Source organism: Astatotilapia calliptera, chromosome 17, assembly GCF_900246225.1.
Source record: "Astatotilapia calliptera chromosome 17, fAstCal1.2, whole genome shotgun sequence".
NCBI classification, from domain to species: Eukaryota; Metazoa; Chordata; class Actinopteri; order Cichliformes; family Cichlidae; genus Astatotilapia; species Astatotilapia calliptera.
This window is the reverse complement of record NC_039318.1, coordinates 39,025,475-39,047,615: the sequence shown is the minus strand read 5'-3', so window position 1 is coordinate 39,047,615 and position 22,141 is coordinate 39,025,475. Positions and strand designations below refer to the sequence as shown.

The following is a 22,141-nucleotide window of genomic DNA, read 5'->3' as shown; positions in this document are numbered from 1 at the left end:
TTATGTTTGCAACTTGCATTAATATTTGTATGTATGTTCACTTTGTCCTTTATCGGGTTTTTCTGTTGTGAAGAAATCAAAGACTTTATTAGGTCTCAAAGTACTGCTTTGCATTTGTAGATAATGATGGTATTTGTAGAAAAAATATTCACTGTCTTCCAAAAGTTGATTCTGTTCATCTGGATGTTTTCAGTGGGAGAAACGAGAAACGACCTCCCAGCCCATTGCTCCTTCAGTGGGTGGTTTCAGTCATTATGCAAATGTACTGATTATAAGATTGAAACCTGCAGTCGGCTGAGACTGAAGACGTCACCTGATGATGACGAAACGTTTCTCCCACTGAAAACGTCCAGATGAACAGAATCAACCTTTGGAGATTTACTTACGTGGATGACGGAGCATCAAGACTGTCTTATTTCTAGTATTTTGCTAATTAGAAGTACACATACAGTGAAGATGAGGCTGATCAGAATCAGAATACCTTATTAATCCCGAAGGAAACTGGAAGGATGGGAATGTCTGGACAGACTAAAAGCCAGAAGATCGTTTTAGGATCTTACAATTTTTCCTAAACTCGTCAGTTCTGTTCTAAAAGAAAGAAAACCTCATTGAAAAGCTCGCTCATATTCACGGGCATCTAATCTAATCTGAACTAAAAACTAAAATCCATCCTTGAAGCAAAACCTTTCTAAAATGTATCTGACGGGTATGTAAGACGCAGCAAGTCCAACACAGAGGCTTTGAGTGAACCTAAAACGTGACTCAGAGATGCCAAGAATCACAACAGTGGTTATGAGCAGCTTTTGTTCGCTTCCTGCTTCAGGCTCAGTTTGTTGTCAGAACAATGAGACACTTCAGTTAAATACAAACGTTTACAATGAATCTATCACAGGAGTCGGGTACAGAGATTAGAATATGACATTCAAATGCAACACCACTGCAAACAAGGCAAAAGTGTAAAGCTGCAGAAATCTGATGATCTCAATTAATTTAGAATATTTTTGCTGCTCTGTATTCTTTCAGTGCTGCTGTTTATTTCTAAATGAGAGCAGGACACCGACAGCTCTCAAACTCTTCATTTCATATATTTAAAGATTACAGCTTATTCACTGAATTCAAGGCTCTGTTCCAACAGTAGGCCGAATAAACTAACTGCATAGGTCCCGAGTTCGATTCCACCGTCAGGTCTTTCTGTTTGGAGTTTGCATGTTCTCCTGTTTGTGTGGGTTCTCTACGGCTTCCTTCCACGGTCCAAACACATGCAGCTAGGTTAACCGGTAACTCTAAATTGCCCGTAGCTGTGAATTTAAAGAAGCAGTCGTGCAGAGACAGAGAACCTGCCAATGAAGCCATTTCTTCCCCGAGCACAGCTCGTCTGTGCAGAGGTGAGATATGTCACCGACTATGACTGAATTAGTATGTCCTACACATGCAGTGGTGAAAATTATAACAAGAACTCAAAGGACATAACTCCACCGGAGTATTCATCGCTGCATTTACAAAGAGCTGAATTACTGCTCTGGTTCCTTTCCATAAGAAACAGATGATGTATGTGTTGCTGAACATTGCACACTTTTAATTATATCTAATTAATTCCACTGATTAGCTGCCTGAACATCTATGTGTGATAATATATGGCACTGGTGTCATCTGGTCAGTGTTTACTCTGCAGTCACCTGTGTGATAATCTGATAGCAAGAAATATATTTTCTAAACAACTGTTTGGACTGTCAGTTTAAACCAGCGGTGGGAACTCCAGGCCTCGAGGGCCGGTGTCCTGCAGGGTTTAGATCTCACCCTGTGTCGACACACCTGAATCACGTGATTCATTCATTACCAGGCCTCTGGAGAACTCAACATGTTGAGGAGGTCATTTAGCCGTTTAAAGCAGCTGCGTTGGATCAAGGACACATCTAAACCCTGCAGGACACCGGCCCTCGAGGCCTGGAGTTGGAAATCACCGACTCTACCAGTTACGTGGAAAATAGCATCAGCAGTTGTGTAATCCCTCAGACGTCTGTGAGCAGACAGTAAGATGAAGTGTTTTTACTTTTTAGATGAGACTTTGAGTTCCACGCTGACTTCAAGCATTTTGGCAATTTTATTGGTCTATATCTGATTCTAGAGGAGAGGATCTATTTATACTTAATGATTATAGACTGAGTCTAAACTAAAAATAAACTGGCTTTTCCAAAGAGCTCATGGACAACCTATTGATCCTCTACCTAATCCCACGAGCCAAGGTGTGGAAACGGTATAGGTCTGAATCAGCCAACAAACATGGGGGTCCAGGACCCTCTTGGGGACACTTAGGGCTTCAAATCTCCACCACTCACCGCAGAAGAAGCAGCTTCTCGGTTGAAACGTCTTGAAGGAAACTTAAACCAGTCAAGACACTTGTCTCTCCAAGCCCCTTAGACCATGATGACCTGCATGTCTGAGAACCTTCAGACTTAAACTTTAAAAACATTTATTTAATGAAATAAATAAATTTACTCTATTATAATCCACCAGACTCTCCTGTGTCTCGATCCGTCTGTATTTGTGCACGTTTTCCTTCCTGGCTTCAAACAGCAACAGTCGTTATTAATATAGCAGCTGTTTTCCACTCTTGCTGACCAAAGTGCTCACACATTCATACGGCGCCATCACTCTCCTGAAACACTACTGATTTGTCTGCAACAGCTTTATTACATATACTCGGTTTTATGTGTTTTCTCATGTTATAGTTTTTGGTCTTCTTTTGTAAAATCAGCCGTTCTACACGTATCCTTATCTGTGATTGGGCAGATGCTCCACCCTCTTCATGTGAACGTGCAGGGAAACCACGGCTTACATTTGCACGTTTTTAACCAACTTTGTGTGAACACATTGAATCCAGTCTATACCCTGGGTATTTGTTTTCAGTGCCAAATGAAGCAGCTGAATTACAGTTACAGCCACTTAGACTTGTGACTGTGTGGATGATTCATGCAGGTCTCTAACTGCCTTTTAATGTGGGCTCCTAAAAGTGTGCGACGATACGAAGGGTAACTCCTCAACTCACACTTCGGTGTTTGTCTACGCACACAGCTCTCCTAAGCTCTGAGCGAGACCACCCGCCCACTTTGGTTTTATTTTACGTCAGTGGTGAAGAAACTGTAGCAGCAAACAAACTTCAAACAGCAGCTTCACTTACGGGCTGTGCAGAGGGGAGCAGGTCAGAGAGCACGACTTCTCTCACACCGAGCCTACCTGCACACTGACTATGACAGCCGCTCAGTTAAACAGCAGCATTTCTAAACACACACTAGCATCGTGAAGGAGGCCTGGAAGCTGCCAGTGTGCACTAAGAGAAATTCACGAGCTTCACAGATAGCAGCTTAGATCCCCTTCATCAGGTAATCCTGGCCAGCCTGGGTAGATTACCTATTCATCCTGCCTGTAGCCCGGTGGGACACAAGTCTGAGAGAGGAAAGAGAGGTAGAGTGTCGATGCACCGATGTGAAATTCAGGGACGATACCCGAGTAAAAGCTGTTAATTCATTCTAAGCCATCAGGCCGAACACTGAAGGAAACTAAAATTAAACTAGAATATTAACAAGTGGGAGAAGTTTCTTCAGTTCTGAAGAAGCTTCTGGGATCAGAGGTGAAACGTCTTCAAGCAACTTAAAGAAGTCCAGACGCTTTTCTTTCCAAGCTCCTTAGACTACGATGAGCTGGATGACTGACAACCTTCACAGACTTATGGCTATTATTGTTATGTTACTATACATTTACATTCTTCAGATAAAAATCACACATTTGTTAACGTACTATTTAAAATTATAATGTTTATGTGAAATTCTCTCTTTATTATTTTATATCCTGATCAGTTATTCCTGAAAATTATGATTTGAAATCATGTAATTCAAATAACCCACGAAAGAAATAAACCTTGGAATTTCATTCATTTTCCTGATGTTTGTTGATTTTATCCACATACATCAAAAGTTTCTCTGACACTGTTATCGGTCAGTACGGACTCAACATGCTGGTCTAAACTTTAGCCTTACCTGCTTAGTTTCGACTATCCAAGCGTCGCTGTTGGATATAAGCGTTACATAATCCACCGGCAGCATTCAGTGTTTGATTCCGTCTTACTGAGCAAGTAAAGAAGAGAAAAAACATCTAAATGTTCTCGTGTGAGAAACATGCAAAACTCCTACGAAGCACCTTTGTTAATCACTAATCTGCAAATTCACGTTTTGAGGGGGGAAAAGAACAAGTCAAACCTCGTCTGGTATCACAATTTTACTCATATTCTACTCTTCAAATGTAGTTTTCCCCACAAAAGTGCCAAAAACAGCAGGTCCAGATGGGCGGTTGGTGAACAAAGCACAGAGTTGGACCTGGGTGTGTGCAGACAGGATGGATGGATAAGCCCTTTGCACATAAATAACTAACTGCAGATATTTAGTGGATATGTCAGGTCATCTATCATTAACTGTTTTACGCTGTCTTTGGCATCCACTTCAACAGCTTCTGCATTTTGTGATAACTTTAACTTCTGGTTGCTGTGAATTATTTTACCTGTCGTTGCAAGTCAACAAATTTCAAGGCTATTGCACAGTCTCAGTCACTACATCACCTGTTCCTCTCTCAGTTACTGGGCTACATAACACACTCCCATAGGGTGGCAACTGTCACACTAAAAAAGCCACGTCTTGACCCAGCCGTCTCGGCTACTTGTAGGCCAACTCCAGCCTTCCTTAATTTCTGACTCTCTTCACTGGTCCATCTTTGGTCCCGTCTCTCTTCACTTGCCTCCAACTGTTTTTCCTTCCCACTGTCACCAAGTGCTTGCTCATAGGAGGCTTCCTGATTCTGATCGTACAATATAAAGTGCCTGTTATTGCACTATATGAATAAAACTAAAGTCAGGAGCACAAACACAGACAACACTGCAGTCCTGCTCTTTCTATTAAGGTATTCCTGTAAGTGACATGAACATGTGGCAGGACTGTGCAACAATGCAAACAAACAACACGGTTAATTGACAAACCCAACTAGCTGCTGTATCAACACTTCTGCAAACAAAGCGCTCCCCGTCGATCTATCAGGAAGCTTTTTTCCTCCGGCTCTGATATTCTTTTGTACTCGTACAAACGTGCGAGCCACATGAAAACATTTCTTACTTTAAGTAAAGGCACAAAAATACTACAGAGAGTATCTTCAGGATAGAGAAAGGCAGTAGGACTCCTCATAACACTCATACCCACACATATGCAGGGGAGTACTTGTTAAACTGTGTACCAGGTCTCTGGCAAGGACACTCTATCATGTGACAGTCTGTAATGTCATTATTTGGGGTGACAGATGTGTTTGAATACCGAGAAGCGTGGTGCTTAAAAGTCTGGTGACAACAGTGTCCGCACCAAGGTTAAAAGCAGCAACTACACAGATGCTCTGTGTAGCCAACCAGCCCTGTGACCTGCCTGCACAGGAGGACAGGACAAAAATAACAACAAGCCATGAAAACCAGCAAAGGGGAAAACAGCACCGACTCCCAGACAGAAACGAGACGAACGCCACAGTAAGACTCTTCAGTGTGTTTCCTGAGGCCGCTCTGACCTCACTTCCTGAGGCTCAGCAGGAACAAGACGATAAACGTACGCAGCACTGCATCAGGCAGCTTTAAGCTAATCATTTCTAATAGTACTACCACTAACACTAGGAATTAAAGGGAATATACTGGCAGCTGCCCGTGCTGCTCCTCCTGCTCTCGAGTTATCATAGTTAGAAGACTTTCAGAAAACTTGACCTTTGACCTTGAGCCCGAGGTCACTGAAATACATCCATGGTATCAATTTCAAACTACTATCTGCCCTCGTTCTGCCTGAATGCCCGACAGGGCAACGACAATACTGCGAAAAACTGCTAAAGACATTATGACAGGCTGAACTGGCCACTCAGCAAAAACTTAATGAAAACGTGTTGGAAAGCTGTAGATCTGATGGAGAACAGCACAAGTTCAAATGTGAAAGCTGTCTTTGATTCCAAATCTCTGCAAACAAACCAGCAGATGAGACTTAACCTCGTAAACCACATCGCTGACATGTGTTCAAATTAGTTACGATTAGTTTTCTCAGTCGCACGTTTTTAGTCCTGCATATGCAAACCTTTTCTTTTGTGACGTAGCCATAGGAAAATCTAACTCATAAAAGGTTCCAAAAAGACGCTAATTACTGGTTTATTCTTGCGAGCGCTGGAAGTCAAAAGGAAATATCAACCCTGCTAAATCTATTCTGAACAGGAGGATAATCCTTGGCTGAGAGCGCACACTCTGTGACACTTTTCCAAACACTTATTTTAGTAGATGACAAAACACTTTCATTCTTCAGTTACGGAGAACATGAGCAGCACTGAGCTGAGTGATGGAGCTCTGAAGCTCAAACACAGACCTCCCCCTTCGTGCTGCTCTGAGTCTGCAGAATATTAAAGTTAATTCACACAGGACACTCTTATCAGTCAAGACAGAAAAAAAACTTGTGATAAGATAAGAAGAAAACACATCAGAAATTCAATCTTTCAGTTTCTCGATTCCTTCATTGCGATCCTTCTCCCTGCAGCCGTGCACTATTGGGCTTTTACTCGCCCCGCCTTTGTTAAGATCACCGATTGTCTAAGACGAGTCGCTCTTAAGCAAATCATGCGTACGGACAGCTCCAAGTGGAGGTACAACCACGCTTAACAATACACAAACACTTGAAACCATGGGGATGCTAGAAGAGGTCATCTGAATTAGGGCTGGGCCATATCATACCGTTCAAAGTGATACCGGTGTAATGTTGGGCAACGGTAAGAAAATGAAATATGCCGATAGAATAAAACGCGCATGTGCAGTGTCTTTGATTTCATACGCACATGGCGGAAAAAGCATGGCGGCGACGCAGAATGAGAAGAGCGAAAGTGGATCGTTGAATGAAACAGATGAACCTGAACTGGTTTGTAAAAATGCTGCAGCTTCACTGGTGTGGAACTGGTTTAGCTTTCATCCGTCAGATACACAACAAAGCACTATTTTTGGTAGCGCATGCTAGCGGGCCGTCGTTATTACCGTGTTGTTTGGAAAATACGGCACACTTAAAATCATCCTTTGATTCTTCTGAAAATCGACAGTGTCCTTATAAGCAGGGGTGCACATAAGTGGTCCACAGGTGCACATGCGCTTTCAAAATAAAAGACGCACACCGGATAAGAAGTTAAAACGCGTGTTTGCATACATAAGATTTTCTGGAGGCGGACAGACATTTGTTTAGAACTCTTAAAGATGTCAAAGAAGCAGCTTTAAACAATTACTTTGGTGTTCCTCTACCTCCAAAGAAATGTCAGTAGGAGAGCGAACCACAAAAGAAGCGTGTATTCTCGGGAAAGTGGTTGCAGGAGGTGAGCAAATTATGAACGCACAGAGACAAAAACAGTGCTTTTTATATGGACGAAAACGTGCGTTGCAACGTCTTATCTGGTGCACGTCTTTTATTTTGACAGCGAATGCACACCTGCAGACCACTTATGTGCACCCCTGCTTATAATCCCGTGTGCCTTATGTATGAACTCTGGTTGTGTTTACTGACCTGGAAACAATTTTATGTGCACGGCGCTCGAAAATCTGTCAAATGTTTCAGTACGACTTTGCTAAGCTACGAAGCCGCACCGCTTGATGGATTGTCGGAGCATTACGGCTATCGTAGGCGGAGCCTCGCGGAGTGATACGTACTGTGCTTCAACATAATGTTACCGTATTGTGTGTGTATGACCTCTTTTTAAGTTCTGTGGATGTTATACATGGTTATGCTGAGGATATGTCGGCCAGTTTCCACTGGAAACGCCTTTTGGTTAAACTGTCAGACAGGAATTTGCATTTGCACTGTTACATTTTATATAACTTTAATGCGCATAAAACAGCTGCTTGTTTAAGTGAAAATACATTGATGGGGTGTTTTGCACTAATAAAGTTGAGGACAACCATTGACATTCACACCTATGGGCGATTTAGAGTTACTAGTTAACCTATCCCCACTAACTGCATGTGTTTGGACTGTGGGAGTACCCAAGAGAACGGAGACACGGGGAGAACATGCAAACAGAAAAGTCTTCCCAGGAGCCGAGGCCTCAGCAATGCTGAAATACGTGAGCGTGACATCATTTCAAAGAATGGAATAAAGGCCGCCTACAGCGAAAGAATCCCTTTGGAAACTCCGTCCGGACCTGAGAACTGTTCCTGAAACCTGCTTTTCCCATGTTTCACTTACCCATGTCCCATTGTCTGTGCAAAATAAAAAGAAGAGAGAGGTTCAAAACTTTTGCACAGTACTGTATTTATTCTCAACTATTAACTATTCTCTGTGCATAAACCAAATCTGACCATTACTGCTGAATCTTTCTGTGATATCGTAGAGGACATCAACATAAAAATTAAGTACACTCAAGTAACAATAAATAAATGTTAAAGGTCCACACTGGAAGCAACTGGTGACTAAAGACCAAAGTGAATGACTTTCTGCCACTTCCAGTGGGAACATGGATAAAATATGTGATGGAGACACAAACTGGGTAGGACACAACATGATGACAATTATTTGTTGTTACGAGATAACGAGAGTTTGAGCTTGTTCTGCCCAAGGAAACAGGAAAAAAAGAGCAAAGCCTTACAGCCCAAGCTGATTATTCCATGCTGTGATCAAACAAATAGTTCATTAAAAAAAATGAAAAAACAGACTGGAGGGAATCACTCAGAAATTCAGCAACATTTAATACCATGTTGGAGCTCAGGGTGAGCTGCAGATGTGTGTGTGCCAGTGAGTATTATGCAGGGACTGCACAGGAAACAACTCATGAGTAGTTCAGCCCCACCCAGCTAATAACCCTCATGGGAAGTGTTTGACGTAAAGAAAAAAAAAAACAAGAAAAAACCTAAAAGGAACAGATTTAATCACATTAGACGTCTTTCTGAGAGTGCTGTTATCTTCTTCAATGCCCTGTACCAACACAGAGCAGCTACTCGTGAACTACCCGAAAAATAGAGCCTCAAATCAGAAGTACCTGACTCCGTGGTATAATTCTCAAACAGCCTAAAGCAGATGACTCGTAAGCTGGAGAGGAAATGGCGTGTCACAAATTTAGAAGATCATCATTTAGAATGAAGAAATAGTTTGTTGCTTTATAAGAAAGCCCTCCGCAAAGCCAGAACATCTTACTATTCATCACCGATTGAAGTAAGAAAGAACAACCCCAGGTTTCTCTTCAGCTCTGTAGCCAGGCTGACAAACAGTCAGAGCTCAAGCTGGCTGTAGTTACACCTTTACTCAAAAAGCATCTCTAGACCCAGCAGTCTTAGCTAATTATAGGCCAATCTCCAACCTTCCTTTCATATCAAACATCCTTGAAAGAGTAGTTGTCAAACAGCTAACAGATCATCTGCAGAGGTTTATTTGAAGAGTTTCAGTCAGGTTTCAGAGCTCAGCACAGCACAGAAACAGCTTTAGTGAAGGTTACAAATGATCTTCTTATGGCCTCTGACAGTGGACTCATCTCTGTGCTTCTCCTGCTAGACCTCAGTGCAGTGTTCGATACTGTCGACCATAATATCCTATTCGGTCTTTAAATCTGATGTCAGTACTTGTCTGGGCCCAAACTCCGCTTCAGGTCCCAAAGTCAAACGAACACTGCGGCATCAATGAGAGTTAAAAACTGTCTAAATTCTTTCATTTGTAATAAAATGTTCAGTGTTGCTGCTTTACCAGGTGTAACAATTAAGCTTAACATCCAGGCATCCATGAAAACAGGATTTATTAAATTTAACAGAGTTAGAAGTTAGCAGGAAGTTAGCTCGCTAGCTTCCACCTAAACATGATGTAGCATGTTCTGACTGAGAGATTAATGAAAAATTCAAACGTACAGCTCTGCTATCACTTCCAACATAAATGAAGACAGAAAACTAAACAGCAGTGACGTTTGTAGGGTTACTGAAGTTGCACTAGCTGGTATATAATGATGTGCTACGTGATTGCTAGCGACACAGCAATGTTAGCATAGCATAAACAGTGAAGCTGGAGGATGAACGTGTCCCAGTTAGGTAGGTACTAAACAGTACCTGGTACTATCACTGTAATTCATTATTATCAGGAAGTCCTAAAAACTCCCTGAAAAGCCTTCAGCTGATCCAAAATGCTGCAGCAAGAGTCCTGACAGGGACTAGAAAGAGAGAGCAGATTTCTCCTGTATTGGCTTCCTGGTAAATCCAGAATTCAAAATCCTGCTCCTCACATACAAGGTCTTAAATAATCAGGCCCCATCTTATCTTAATGACCTTGTAGTACCATATCACCCTATTAGAGCACTTCGCTCTCGCTCTGCAGGCCTACTTGTTGTTCCTAGAGTATTTAAAAGTAGAATGGGAGGCAGAGCCTTCAGTTTTCAGGCCCCTCTTCTGTGGAACCAGCTTCCAGTTTGGATTCAGGAGACAGACACTATCTCTACTTTCAAGATTAGGCTTCAAACTTTCCTTTTTGCTAAAGCATATAGTTAGGGCTGGACCAGGTGACCCTGAATCCTCCCTTAGTTATGCTGCAATAGACATAGGCTGCCGGGGATTCCCATGATGCACTGGGTGTTTCTTCTTCACTCATGTGTTTGTTAATAGACCTCTCTGCATTTAATTACTAGTCAATATTAATCTCTGCCTCTCTTCCACAGCGGGTCTTTGCTTTGTCTTCCTCCCCTCAACTTCCTCTTCCTGTTAAAAGGGAGTTTTTCCTTCCCACTGTCGCCAAAGTGCTTGCTCATAGGGGGCCGTATGATTGTTGGGTTTTTCTCTGTAATACTATAGTGTCTTTACTTTACAATATGAAGTGCCTTGAGGCTGCTGTTGTTGTGGTTTGGTGCTGTATAAATAACACTAAATTGAATTGAACCTGTCCAACACACTGCTCTTTACTGTAAATCCACCAGAGTACAGCTTGCTAACCTGTTCATCCTGCAGTAAACAATATTTTACAGACACACTTTTGAATAGAGAGGTCACCAAAGAAGTAACAGTGCTAATGAATGAGATCCCATAACCCAAAGTCATGAGCATGAAGCCCTCAGTTTCTGTTCCTCTCACCTGCATAAACTTAAAAGGTATTTTTGTTGTTACAGACATTTTAATTACGCTTCTCTCCTTCACTCAGACGCTATCAGATCCCCTTCATGGCCTGTCACCAGTCTTTGTCCCTATTCTTTCATACAAAACATGAAAGCAGCTGTGCTGTAACATCTCACAATGTCTATGTCACTGGCAGACAACCGGGACCGTACACATTTCATGTCGTGACAGAAGTTTACTTAAGCACTTGTTGGCAGTAGCAATACAGCCCCATTAATTTTACAAACTTAGTTAGTACACAACTTCTCATTCGTATCATAAAATCACTCAGCCGTGACCTTTTCTGGACTGCAGATCTGGCGTACCGGGCATTTGCTCATTGCATGCACTTGTGGCCGATATACTTTTGGTTTTTTCCTTGTCGATATAATTTTAGAAGCTATAGGCCGGCTTGAAAGTCCACTTTGCATCGGCCCTACAAGTACCGGCACAAGCCATTTGTTAATTTTTCATTACTGACATTGTATTGGCCAATCTAATCTCTCAACACAACCGACCTACCTTACGTTCGCTGTGCGCTCATGCACCTCGTTGAACAGAAGAAGTGATGGAGACGGACAGCTTGCTCAGCTCTAACATCGCATTGAGGAATCGCACAAATCAAGTGGACCATCTGACCAATCGTGGTGGACCAAAACTTGCTGATGGCTAAAATGGAAAATGTAATTACTACATCTATTAATCTCTGTAATATAATATTAACTATGATAAACAACAAAACTATATGGAAAACGGATTTTTCTTCCAACAGTGTGTTTATTTATCTTCAAACATAACACCTGTACACGACCACTAAAACGTAAACAAGTTGCTGAACTTACACTACAAACTACACATACTGCAATAGTGCATATATCACCATAAAGGGAGGGGGGGCTGTGTGCGACTCCCACCATATATGACTCACACTCGCAGGTTACACGTACATTAGAAAGTAGTCATTCAATACCAAGCAATAAACATCATCCCCAAATTTTCCACCAGCCGGGGCAAGTCTCCCCTGCGTGGTGATCTTTTCTAAGCTCAGAGTTTATGTTAATTCTGAAATCCATTCTATCCTTGGTCGATCCACCTCTTTCCAAGCAACTGCAATCACTCTGTTGGCCACCAGCAGCCCTTATGTGACAGCTGGATAAATAACCAGCAGAAAAAGTTTTGGTTCTAAATGCATCTCTAATATTTCTTATTAATATGAATATTTCTCCTGTAAGTCCCCTCTCCAGAACTCGAGCTTCTTTGCTGACGTTTCTGGAGAGGCAGCCACCAGTTCATTATACATTTTAGAAATCAGGCCCCTTCCCTGACAATCTTTCACCATCATTTCTTCGAGTTGATGGGCCAGAAATGGACAAGGACTAGTTTTGCTGTTCTAATAAAATCTCTCATTTGTAAATATCTAAAAAAAAACTTGCTGTGGGCAACAATTTCATCAAAGGACAACAAGTGTTTGTCTGGATTGTGGAAACCTGAAACGACTGGTCTTTGTTTGTTTGGGTTTTTTGCAACACAGAAGAGAACCTTAAAACATTTGTCATATACTTTACAGTAATGTTCAATATTCTTTGCTCATATTAAATGTTTTAATAAGTAAATATTTTGCCCCAACAGTTCAGCCAATAAAAGGCTTTCCTTAGGCACATTTTGTGTGCAGTTTGCAGTCGATGCAAAAACTGAAAGCTTGCTGGTGTCAAACAGAAAAGCAGCCCTACTGCTTACTCAAACCACACACACTCTTTTCTCACATAATTGTGAAAAACTGGTTCTGCACACATTAACGCGTCGCAGCCGTTAGATTCCTCTAACAGGTGGAAATGACTCGTGGGAACATAACCTGTAAGCTGCCAGGACCAAACAGCAAACTCAATGAATAAACATAATATCTCACTGATTAAAAACAACAACAACAACCCAGTAGCATGGCTACTCATTAGGACACAGTCCAGCTTGTTTGTTACACTTAATTTGCACTTTAATCACACACAAGTCCAAACCTGTGTCGCCTACACGCTGAGAACGGCACATGTTCACTGTCTTATTGAAAGTCATGAAGTTTTACTTAGAATAAGCTGCTGCATGCATGAAGTTGTGTTTTCTGGTGGGAGAGCAGCAGGGAAGATTAGTTTGTGTTACTCTGTTTATTTTGTATCCTTCCCAAAGCACTGATCCTCTGCCAAGTCAAACCAACAACACACAGACATAGTAGAGGGAAAGAGAGAGGATCAGGAAAGGAGGAGGAAACTGGCAGCAACAGTGGCCAGACATAACTACGACACCGTGATGTCAGCTCCAGGTTAGACTCTCCGATTCTCTTTCATTCAGTTCCTCCATCCTGTCCTACCCTAATGTTTATCTCTGTAAAATGCGGAAAGATTTGACTACCGACAGTAAACACAAGTGCATCTGATGTTTCCACTGATTACTATTGACTAAACTTGACTAAACACACAGACATTTAGAGACAACAGGCCCTCGTAATCATTTCTATTAGTTCTTTGACGTTTGCCTGCAGGTGCATGTGAAGTTGGTCCAATGTAATGTAAAGTCTCTATGGATGAGCACATGAATGTCTGCTCAGAGACTGATGCCAACTACATTTACATGAGCCAGGCTCATTGCTCTACCTGCACACTCGCCTTATTCACCCATTCATATGTGTACTTTTTTCTTCCTAAATGATTTCTAACATTCATACACGCCAATGGATGCAGCTTGGGCACATGGACGTAGAAATTTCTAAACAGAAATCTCCGGCAAACAAACAACCAGTTCATGTCTCTAATTGCCTTTCCCGTTTTGGAACAAACTCTTATTTGTGATTCCATTTTGAGATATGAAGTTACAGACAGCAGCAACCACAGTGAATTATCTTCCAGCGAAACGTGAAAGGATGATGGTAAATTCCATACAATTACAGTTCACGTCGGCAGTAACGACACCTGATACATTAAAATAGTTAAATCGTTTTGTGAATTTGCTAAAACAATGTCTTACTGTACTATTCTCTGAACCCTCTCCAGTCTGACCAGCAGTGACATGTTAGCCTCATGTTCTCCTTAAACTGCTGTCCAAAAAAATGATGTGGGCTGTATAAATACTTGGAAGAATTTCTGGTCTTGTTGGGAGAGACAGGGTCTATCCCACTTTGGATGGAGCGGCTCTCATTTCTATAAATGTTATCCCCCCAAAACCACATCCCCTTAGAGACTGTGTTTTCTCCAAAAATCAACAAAAAGAAATTTAAACACTAAAATCACAACAAAAGAAAAATATAGTGTCCACAACTGTACCAAGGAGTAAAACAGTGACATGTGGATTATATGTTAGGTCTGACTCCTGGAAGTCTCTGTTAGTACATGAATTAATAATTAATAAACTGGTTTACTCTGCCTTAGTGAAACCTGGAAGATTATGTTTGAATGAGTCAACACTCCCAACTCATGCTAAAGTCAGAATCCTCGAAGCACAGGGGAGCTTTCAAGAGGAGCTTTCACTCCAACTTAATAATCAACCAAAGACCCAGACAGAACTGTAGTTCATTTGAAACCCTGATGCTTAGTCTTGTGGTATGGAGGGCCTCGAGTGCCAAAATGAAATAAACATATATTTAATTATTAAGACATTTAATTAATTATTTATATATTTCATTAATCAACTGTTTGAAAGCTTGAGTTTTCAGTTGCAACATCTCTCTGTGTGCGTCTGTGTGTCTCTGACCTTCTGTGCTAATCATCATTACGATGGAGGTAAAAACCCACATGATCGCACTCGTCTGTTCAGCCAAGCCGACGACCGCGATGCAATGCACAAAATTACAAAAGTAAGAGCTGTGCGATTGGCCGACATGCCACAAAGATTGTATCTCATGACACAGAATGTGATATGTCAACACGCACCACCCACGACACAAGTGAAGCAGCAAGCATAAAAACGCCGTAAGGAACGACGACGGACATGACAGTGGAGAAAATGAACTGAATCCGTTTTTAATAGGTTTGATTCATCCCCTGCACCCCTTCCTACTGCTACACCCACCACCACCATCTGGGCACCTGGGGGACTGCTCGGGCTTTGGCGTTGATGTAACGCCGCAATGCATTGTGGGAGCGCGGCGCCATTTGAGAAGGCCACGAATCAAAACAAACACACTGTGTTGGAAGGACGACTGCCAGAACCATGCTTAAAATCAGCTCAAAAGTCAAAGGACTGTATCGAGACCGGTTGTGCCCGGACACCAAGAGACGGTACTTGGAAAAAATAGCGTGCATCGGTAATGTGGACCCGTTTTTCTCTCAGCTGCAGACTTGCTGGTGTTTAAGGGTTTGAGAGTAAAGATTAGACAGAAAAACAATCTTTAAAAAAAAGACGTGCTTGCACTCACACATGCTATGCATAATTACAACATTTCACAATTTATAGAAGTGCAAAAATCTCTCTAAGATTGCAGTAGCAAAGTGGGAGACAAACAGGAGAAGGGGATGAACGAACTCACCACACACAGGATAGCTGACTGTGAGCGCACACCATCCTCAACAGGTTTCCATTTATTTTGCAATTTTCCAGTAAGATCATGCTGTAAAACTAGTTCCACAAGATGATGAATGACCTCTTTTTACTTTCAAAGAGACATGAGGGGTACTTCACAGAGTCTGACCTACATCGATGCATCCACACAGTGTCCATGGTTACCAGGATTGCTGCAGATGCACTAAAATACTGTGAATTAAACTCGCACTGCAAAAACCTAATGGTGACATGAGTGTCCAGGTTATTCATTACGACTGAACGGTATAATTTGGTGAAATTATACTTTAGAAGTATCATAGAATTCAGCTGAAGGTGGCGGGCCCCAGAGGTGACGGGCCCCCGAGGTGACGGGCCCCCGAGGTGACGGGCCCCCGAGGTGACGGGCCCCCGAGGTGACGGGCCCCCGAGCCCGCAAGCTGTGTCCTCCCGTCCTCGGAAATCTGGACTTGTGTGGACTTTCCTCGCAGGAACAAACAAGGATTTAAGCACAAACTCCACTATGTTGCTGTATTTTTCCTGAAAGACCTCAGTGCAGCACCCAGTAGGGAGGGTTGCTGTAGCCCAGGAGGTCGAGTAGGTCATCTGCTGACTGAAAGGTTGGTGGTTTGATGCCCGGCTGCTCCAGTCTACAAGCCAAATATCCTTGAGCAAATTGCTCTCCGACGCATCCACTGTGTTAGATAGAAAGCACTCACATAGAAAACGTAGCCCTTTTCCATTAGTACCAGCATGACAGTTTTCAATTAGGCGATAGTACCAGATACTATTTAGTACCTACCTAACTGGGACACGTTCATCCTCCAGCTTCACTGTGCTGATGCTATGCTAACATTGCTGTGTCACTAGCGATCACGTAGCACATCATTATATAGCAGCTAGTCCAACTTCAGTAACCCTACAAACGTCACTGCTGTTTAGTTTTCTGTCTTCATTTATGTTGGAAGTGATAGCAGAGCTGTACGTTTGAATTTTTCATTAATCTCTCAGTCAGAACATGCTATATCATGTTTAGGTGGAAACTAGCGAGCTAACTTCCTGCTAACTTCTAACTCTGTTAAATTTAATAAATCCTGTTTTCATGGATGCCTGGATGTTAAGCTTAATTGTTACACCTGGTAAAGCAGCAACACTGAACATTTTATTACAGATGAAAGAATTTAGACAGTTTTTAACTCTCAGTGATGCTGCAGTGTTCGTTTGACTTTGGGACCTGAAGCGGAGTTTGGGCCCAGACAAGTACTGACATCAGATTTAAAGACCGAATAGGATATTATGGTCGACAGTATCGAACGCTGCACTGAGGTCTAGCAGGACAAGCACAGAGATGAGTCCACTGTCAGAGGCCATAAGAAGATCATTTGTAACCTTCACTAAAGCTGTTTCTGTGCTGTGATGAGCTCTGAAACCTGACTGAAACTCTTCAAATAAACCTCTGCAGATGATCTGTTAGCTGTTTGACAACTACTCTTTCAAGGATGTTTGATATAAAGGAAGGTTGGAGATTGGCCTATAATTAGCTAAGACTGCTGGGTCTAGAGATGCTTTTTGAGTAAAGGTGTAACTACAGCCAGCTTGAAGGCCTGTGGTACATAGCTGATTAATAAAGATATTTACAGTGTAGTACTGTCCATTTAGTTTTGTAGCATTTGACTGAGTCTGAGCAGAGAGTAAAGCCAGAGGCTTGCCTCATATTCTGCTCGAGGTTTGCAGACTTTCAGTCATTGTGGTTCTAAACTGTTTGTAGAAAACTCCCCACAATGAAGGTGAAAAAGCCTAAAATAGAAAATAAAGTTAAAATCTATACTCTTACAACTTTAAACCTTTACAACATAAAATAACTTAACCTTCTACATAACAAATGTACAGTTTCTGTCATGCACAATATTTAAACATGTACTTATTTACTTATAACCACAAATTTGTGCCTCATCAACGGGGCTGCTAATGACAAGATAAACTTCCACAAGCTCCGTTACAACACTCCCTCCAACCTCCCCGACTGTCGCCAAACTGCACCGACAACAGTTATACAGGAAGTCGTTCCTTCAAAATAATAGCATTACAACTCCAACAGGAAGTTAATCCCAGCTGATAGTACTGCCAAAATAAGATGCAAGTAAGCAAATAAAAGTATTTAGGGTTATTTATACGAGAGGGACTTTGTTTCCAGGCAATCCAACATGTCTCTACCTCAGGCTTAAAGAATTCCTAAGTGAGTTAAATTATAAATATGAGGACATAAACACATTCAAAATGGAAACTTGGAGATTAACCCAAGCAGGAGGTTTCTGACCCTGAAAAGCTCAGCCTGAGGACAAATAACCTACCATCACAAACTCAGGGAGCAGAAATGCCCTTCAACGCCACTGATGAGGCGTGAGCTGCGAGAAAACACTCCCAATAATGGACTAATAGAAAAATGACCGAAGAGGAATTTGAGAGGAATGTGGGGGGGTTTCAAGAAGTGGTGATGATGCAGTGTCCTTTAGTGTGACTGCTCTGTGTCAAATGCTTCTCATTGTATTCAAGCCTGTGAATGTGGCAGCATGAATGTTCGCCTTCAGCCGAGCACGCCACTTCGAGGACAGCACAGAAGTTGCTTTTTATGGCCTAATATCCAAATGAGCTTTTCCACCTGTAATCACTACTTATTTTGTCCTCTAACAAAACAAACAAAAAAATAAATCACACTGTTGAGTTATCAGAGCACCCACCAGCTAGACGGGCTACTTACAATTTGCCAATACCTTACTTCACATTTGAACTGGCATCATTCAGTCTCCAGAGATGACCGACTTTGACCACTTTGCCTCCTCCTGTCACCTGCTCAGTACGGCTATATCGGTACACACAATTTGCTGCATTGTCCTGGTAACTAAATGTTCAGTGTTTGTTTAAATAAAGCATAGCGTGACCTAAGCTAAGCTGGGGCAGTCCTTAATTAGTATACATAATTGGACAGATCTCAGCCAAACAGGTAAAACAATAGTAAGTTACACCATTTGCTTCATTCTTTAATCTTTTTTTAAACTTGTTTATAGTTTACAATTAGGTTAAGTTATTCAATGCAACTGTATGTATTATTGTAGAGTCTACCTTGCAAAGCAAAGTACCTTGAGGCGACTTGTCATTTGGTGCTGTATAAATAAAATGGAACTGAGGGAAAAAATGCTCCAGCTGTGGTCAACTTTAGCCAGGTGGGCCACGGCATTTATAGGCTGTGAAAAATGCTCCCCACATGGACTGCTTCTTGTTGTGTGCCAAATATGAGAAAGGTAGCTGAAGATATCGGAGTCTGTGTCCCACTGTCCTGAGTTAGTGTCTGTTGATCTCTGGCTGCTCCAGTCTGCATGCCAAATGGGTAAGATATTAACTCCAAGTTGCTCTCCGGTACATCCACTGGAGTGTGTGTGTGAAAGCACGTCAGCAGAAAAAGCATAGAACAAAGTGCTTGCATGATTAGGTGGTGAATGAGGCCAGTTGTATAAAGTGTGTTGAGTGCTCAGGTAGAGTAAAGAACAAGTCCATTTACCATCTTTTTGACTCTTTAGATTGTTTCACTATTTTGCAGTTGGTCCAACTGGTGAACAACACAACAGGAGCTAATTCAAACAAAAGATAATACTTAGAGTATGATGGTACCAATGTAGTGATTCCATTACAATGATCAGTAGCACTCGTCACAGCGAGCCATGTTTTAGATAAACACTTTTGGCTGCATGTATCAAACACCAGCTTGAAAAGCTCGATAAGCAAACGAAACGTCAGTAAGTAATCAGAAAACATTAGAGACGTGTGCCCTCCCCAAGAAACAACGAAAGCCAGAATATATGCACGAGTTCTTTTCTTTCCTATCATGTGAAAAACAACTCAAGCACCATCACACACTCATGTCTCTCTGTACTGCCTCTGAATGTGTCCTGATCTAATCCCAGCCTCTTTAAAATGCTCTGGCTGCATTTGCAGTTATCCAACTGTGCAAGCATGTAATGCTTAACACATGCAACTGTGCTTGCAGGTTTACATGTCCATGTGCATGCATTAATACACTGAAGATGTGTTTGGGTACACTCTGCATGCATGTATACATACAAATGAGCACCAGGTTTGGTCTATTTATAGAATGGCTATATTAGCTCACTGCATGTGTCAGCTGCTGCTTTCAAAATATCCACAGATAGCACCAGCAGCTCCAGTAAAGCTGCACCAGCAGCTCCAGTAAAAGTCAGTGTGAAAATAGGTGGAAGAAAATCAAAGTGTATCTGTGGTGATCAGAGAGCTGCCAGACAGTCACACCAAAAAACTAACATGTGTGTGCAAAAAGCTCACAGGTTGCTGAAGTTGGTTATAACCCTGGAGTGGGTGCACACATACACAACAGACACACAGCACACCAACAAGTAGAGCCTGTTAAGCAGTGGAGCAGCGTCTGAGTCACCCTTGCTTGTCAAACTTGTGCCTCACTAACAGTACAGACTTGTTCTTGGGTAAATCCCTTCACTGGAGAGAGTGTGTTTATGAGACAGAGGCGAAGAGCTGTTCAGTCACATCAGTTTTCTACATGTGTGGGTAAGGATGTGTGTGCACATTACAGGGCCGCTAAACAGAAGGATTTGGGAATTCCTCCAAAGGAGCAGACAGGCCAAGAGGTGGGAAGAGGGGAGGGAATCTCAGAGCTTACCAAGCACACAAAGCAGCACCCCACTGCCCAAGACAAGCCACCCAACCCGTCTCCATCCCTCTCTGCATCCATCAGTGTCTTCCTATCTATGTTTTTTTCCATGCCACACATTCCAACTCACTTGATGAAGCAGCGAGCTCCCTCAAATGTATATCCTTCCTCCCATCCTGTTGGTAAATCTGTGAGGGAGGGAAAGAAAAACAACACAAGACAGCAGGAACATAAGGAACGGTGACAGAGACAGCGAATCAAACAGCAACACACTTTTTCTAGCATAATATCTCGTTTGGATTGCGCCCTTTTTAATCAATCCCGCCCCCTCCCTCCTGCAGAATTTATCATTTTGTGTGCGTCTGCCTGCTCAGTATCACGCTGGTGGAATACACCATTGATGTGCATGCACCCAATAAAAACCTCCCCACGGCAGATGTGCAAATTTGGGGGCAATATCGTCTCTGAGCTGACGCACAAGCCGCAGCGCATTGTTCTATAATCGGCCGTGGTGACTGGAAATACTGGGTTTCTGCAGCAAAGCGGGGTATGTATCAAATGTCACTGCAGGGAATCCGCTTGGAAATCGGCAAAAGCCTACGTGACATAACTTTTAAAAAGTGTGTCGCAAAGTGTCCAGGTGGAGTAAGTGGGGTGGGGATGGCGGGGGGACGCCGTGCGCAACGGTCCGACAGCGGAGAGGGGCGACTGTTGCTTTGCTGCAGAGAAGAAATCTACCCCCGTCGTCTTTCACGCTCTCCCCGCAACTTGTCGCCCCTTTTTTCCCACCGTGACGCGCACATAACCTTTTCTAGGCGATGCGTGCGTGCGTGCGTGCGTGCACGGATTTTCGCAGGAATGTAGAAAAAACACATCCTGTATTACCTGGGGTTTTTCTGTGCCCCGTGATGACAGCTTCTCCTGTAACTGGATGCAACCAGGTTGTACTCTTTGCTTCTTCGCTGTTGGTGAAAGAAAACGGGGGAGGGAGAGGTGAACAGAGAACCCGAAAAAAAAACCCAAACAAGAATGCGTCGGAGAAAAAAGCAGTAGGTATCCATAAATCCGTGTATCCGCGTCATATTTACTTAATGAAGAATATGCGTCCATCCCGAGTCACCCCATAACTCCAAGAAGAGGGAAGGCAGGAGAGCCAGTCCGGCTGAGGATCCGCCGCCATGTCTAGTTTGGAGCTTTGCTTTACTACGGGTATGGGCTGGAGTGCGCGGCTCCGTGCCAAGCGCGCGCGCACTTCATCCTGTGCGCGCCTCAAGGAAATGCGCGAACGCGCAGAAAAGATAAAGATGCAAGCAACGATTTTGTCACAAGCCTGGGGAACCGATGGGCTCGTTTTTGGCAGCCGTGCGACTAAACTGGTGCCGGTGAACGTTCCAGATAACACGTAGCTTCATCTGTTCCGTACACGAGCTTTTCACAATGCACCAAATAAATTCAGATAATAGTGACACTGTTTCTTCTTCTTTCGTTTCGTATATGATAAACTTTATTTCCACTTAGGTCGGCCCTTCTCTGCAGATCAACACGTTCCCTGTGAATTATTGTTTTTTCACCATTTATATGGTAAATGGGGTTGAACTCATACCAATCAGGCATGATTATAATACTACTGTGAAAGAAGCCAAGGAAAAAGACCGTTTCCATGAAAGGGTGCACATGGTCTGCAGCAACGTTTAGGTAGGTGGTGCATGTAGGGAAATGTTCAAAAAAGGAGTCTGTGGCTGACGGGTGTTCCTGGTTTCTAAAAGGAAATGTTTCCA

The 22,141-nt window shown here is 42.6% G+C and overlaps 1 protein-coding gene across 4 annotated transcripts in view; it reads right to left on the bottom strand.

The window, feature by feature from the left end:
* LOC113009022 (pleckstrin homology domain-containing family A member 5-like) overlaps window positions 1-21,591 on the bottom strand; it is a 164,239-nt gene extending 142,648 nt beyond the window's left edge. For all 4 annotated transcript variants that reach the window (XM_026147049.1, XM_026147050.1, XM_026147051.1 and 1 more), the window contains exons 1-3: window positions 21,452-21,591; window positions 21,249-21,325; window positions 20,494-20,551 (exon numbers count right to left, since the gene is read on the bottom strand). In XM_026147049.1, coding sequence (XP_026002834.1) covers window positions 20,494-20,551; window positions 21,249-21,325; window positions 21,452-21,543 — 227 coding nt within the window. In that variant the 5' untranslated portion in view covers window positions 21,544-21,591. The remainder of the gene's footprint in view (window positions 1-20,493; window positions 20,552-21,248; window positions 21,326-21,451) is intronic.
* Between the last annotated feature and the right edge of the window lie 550 nt (window positions 21,592-22,141).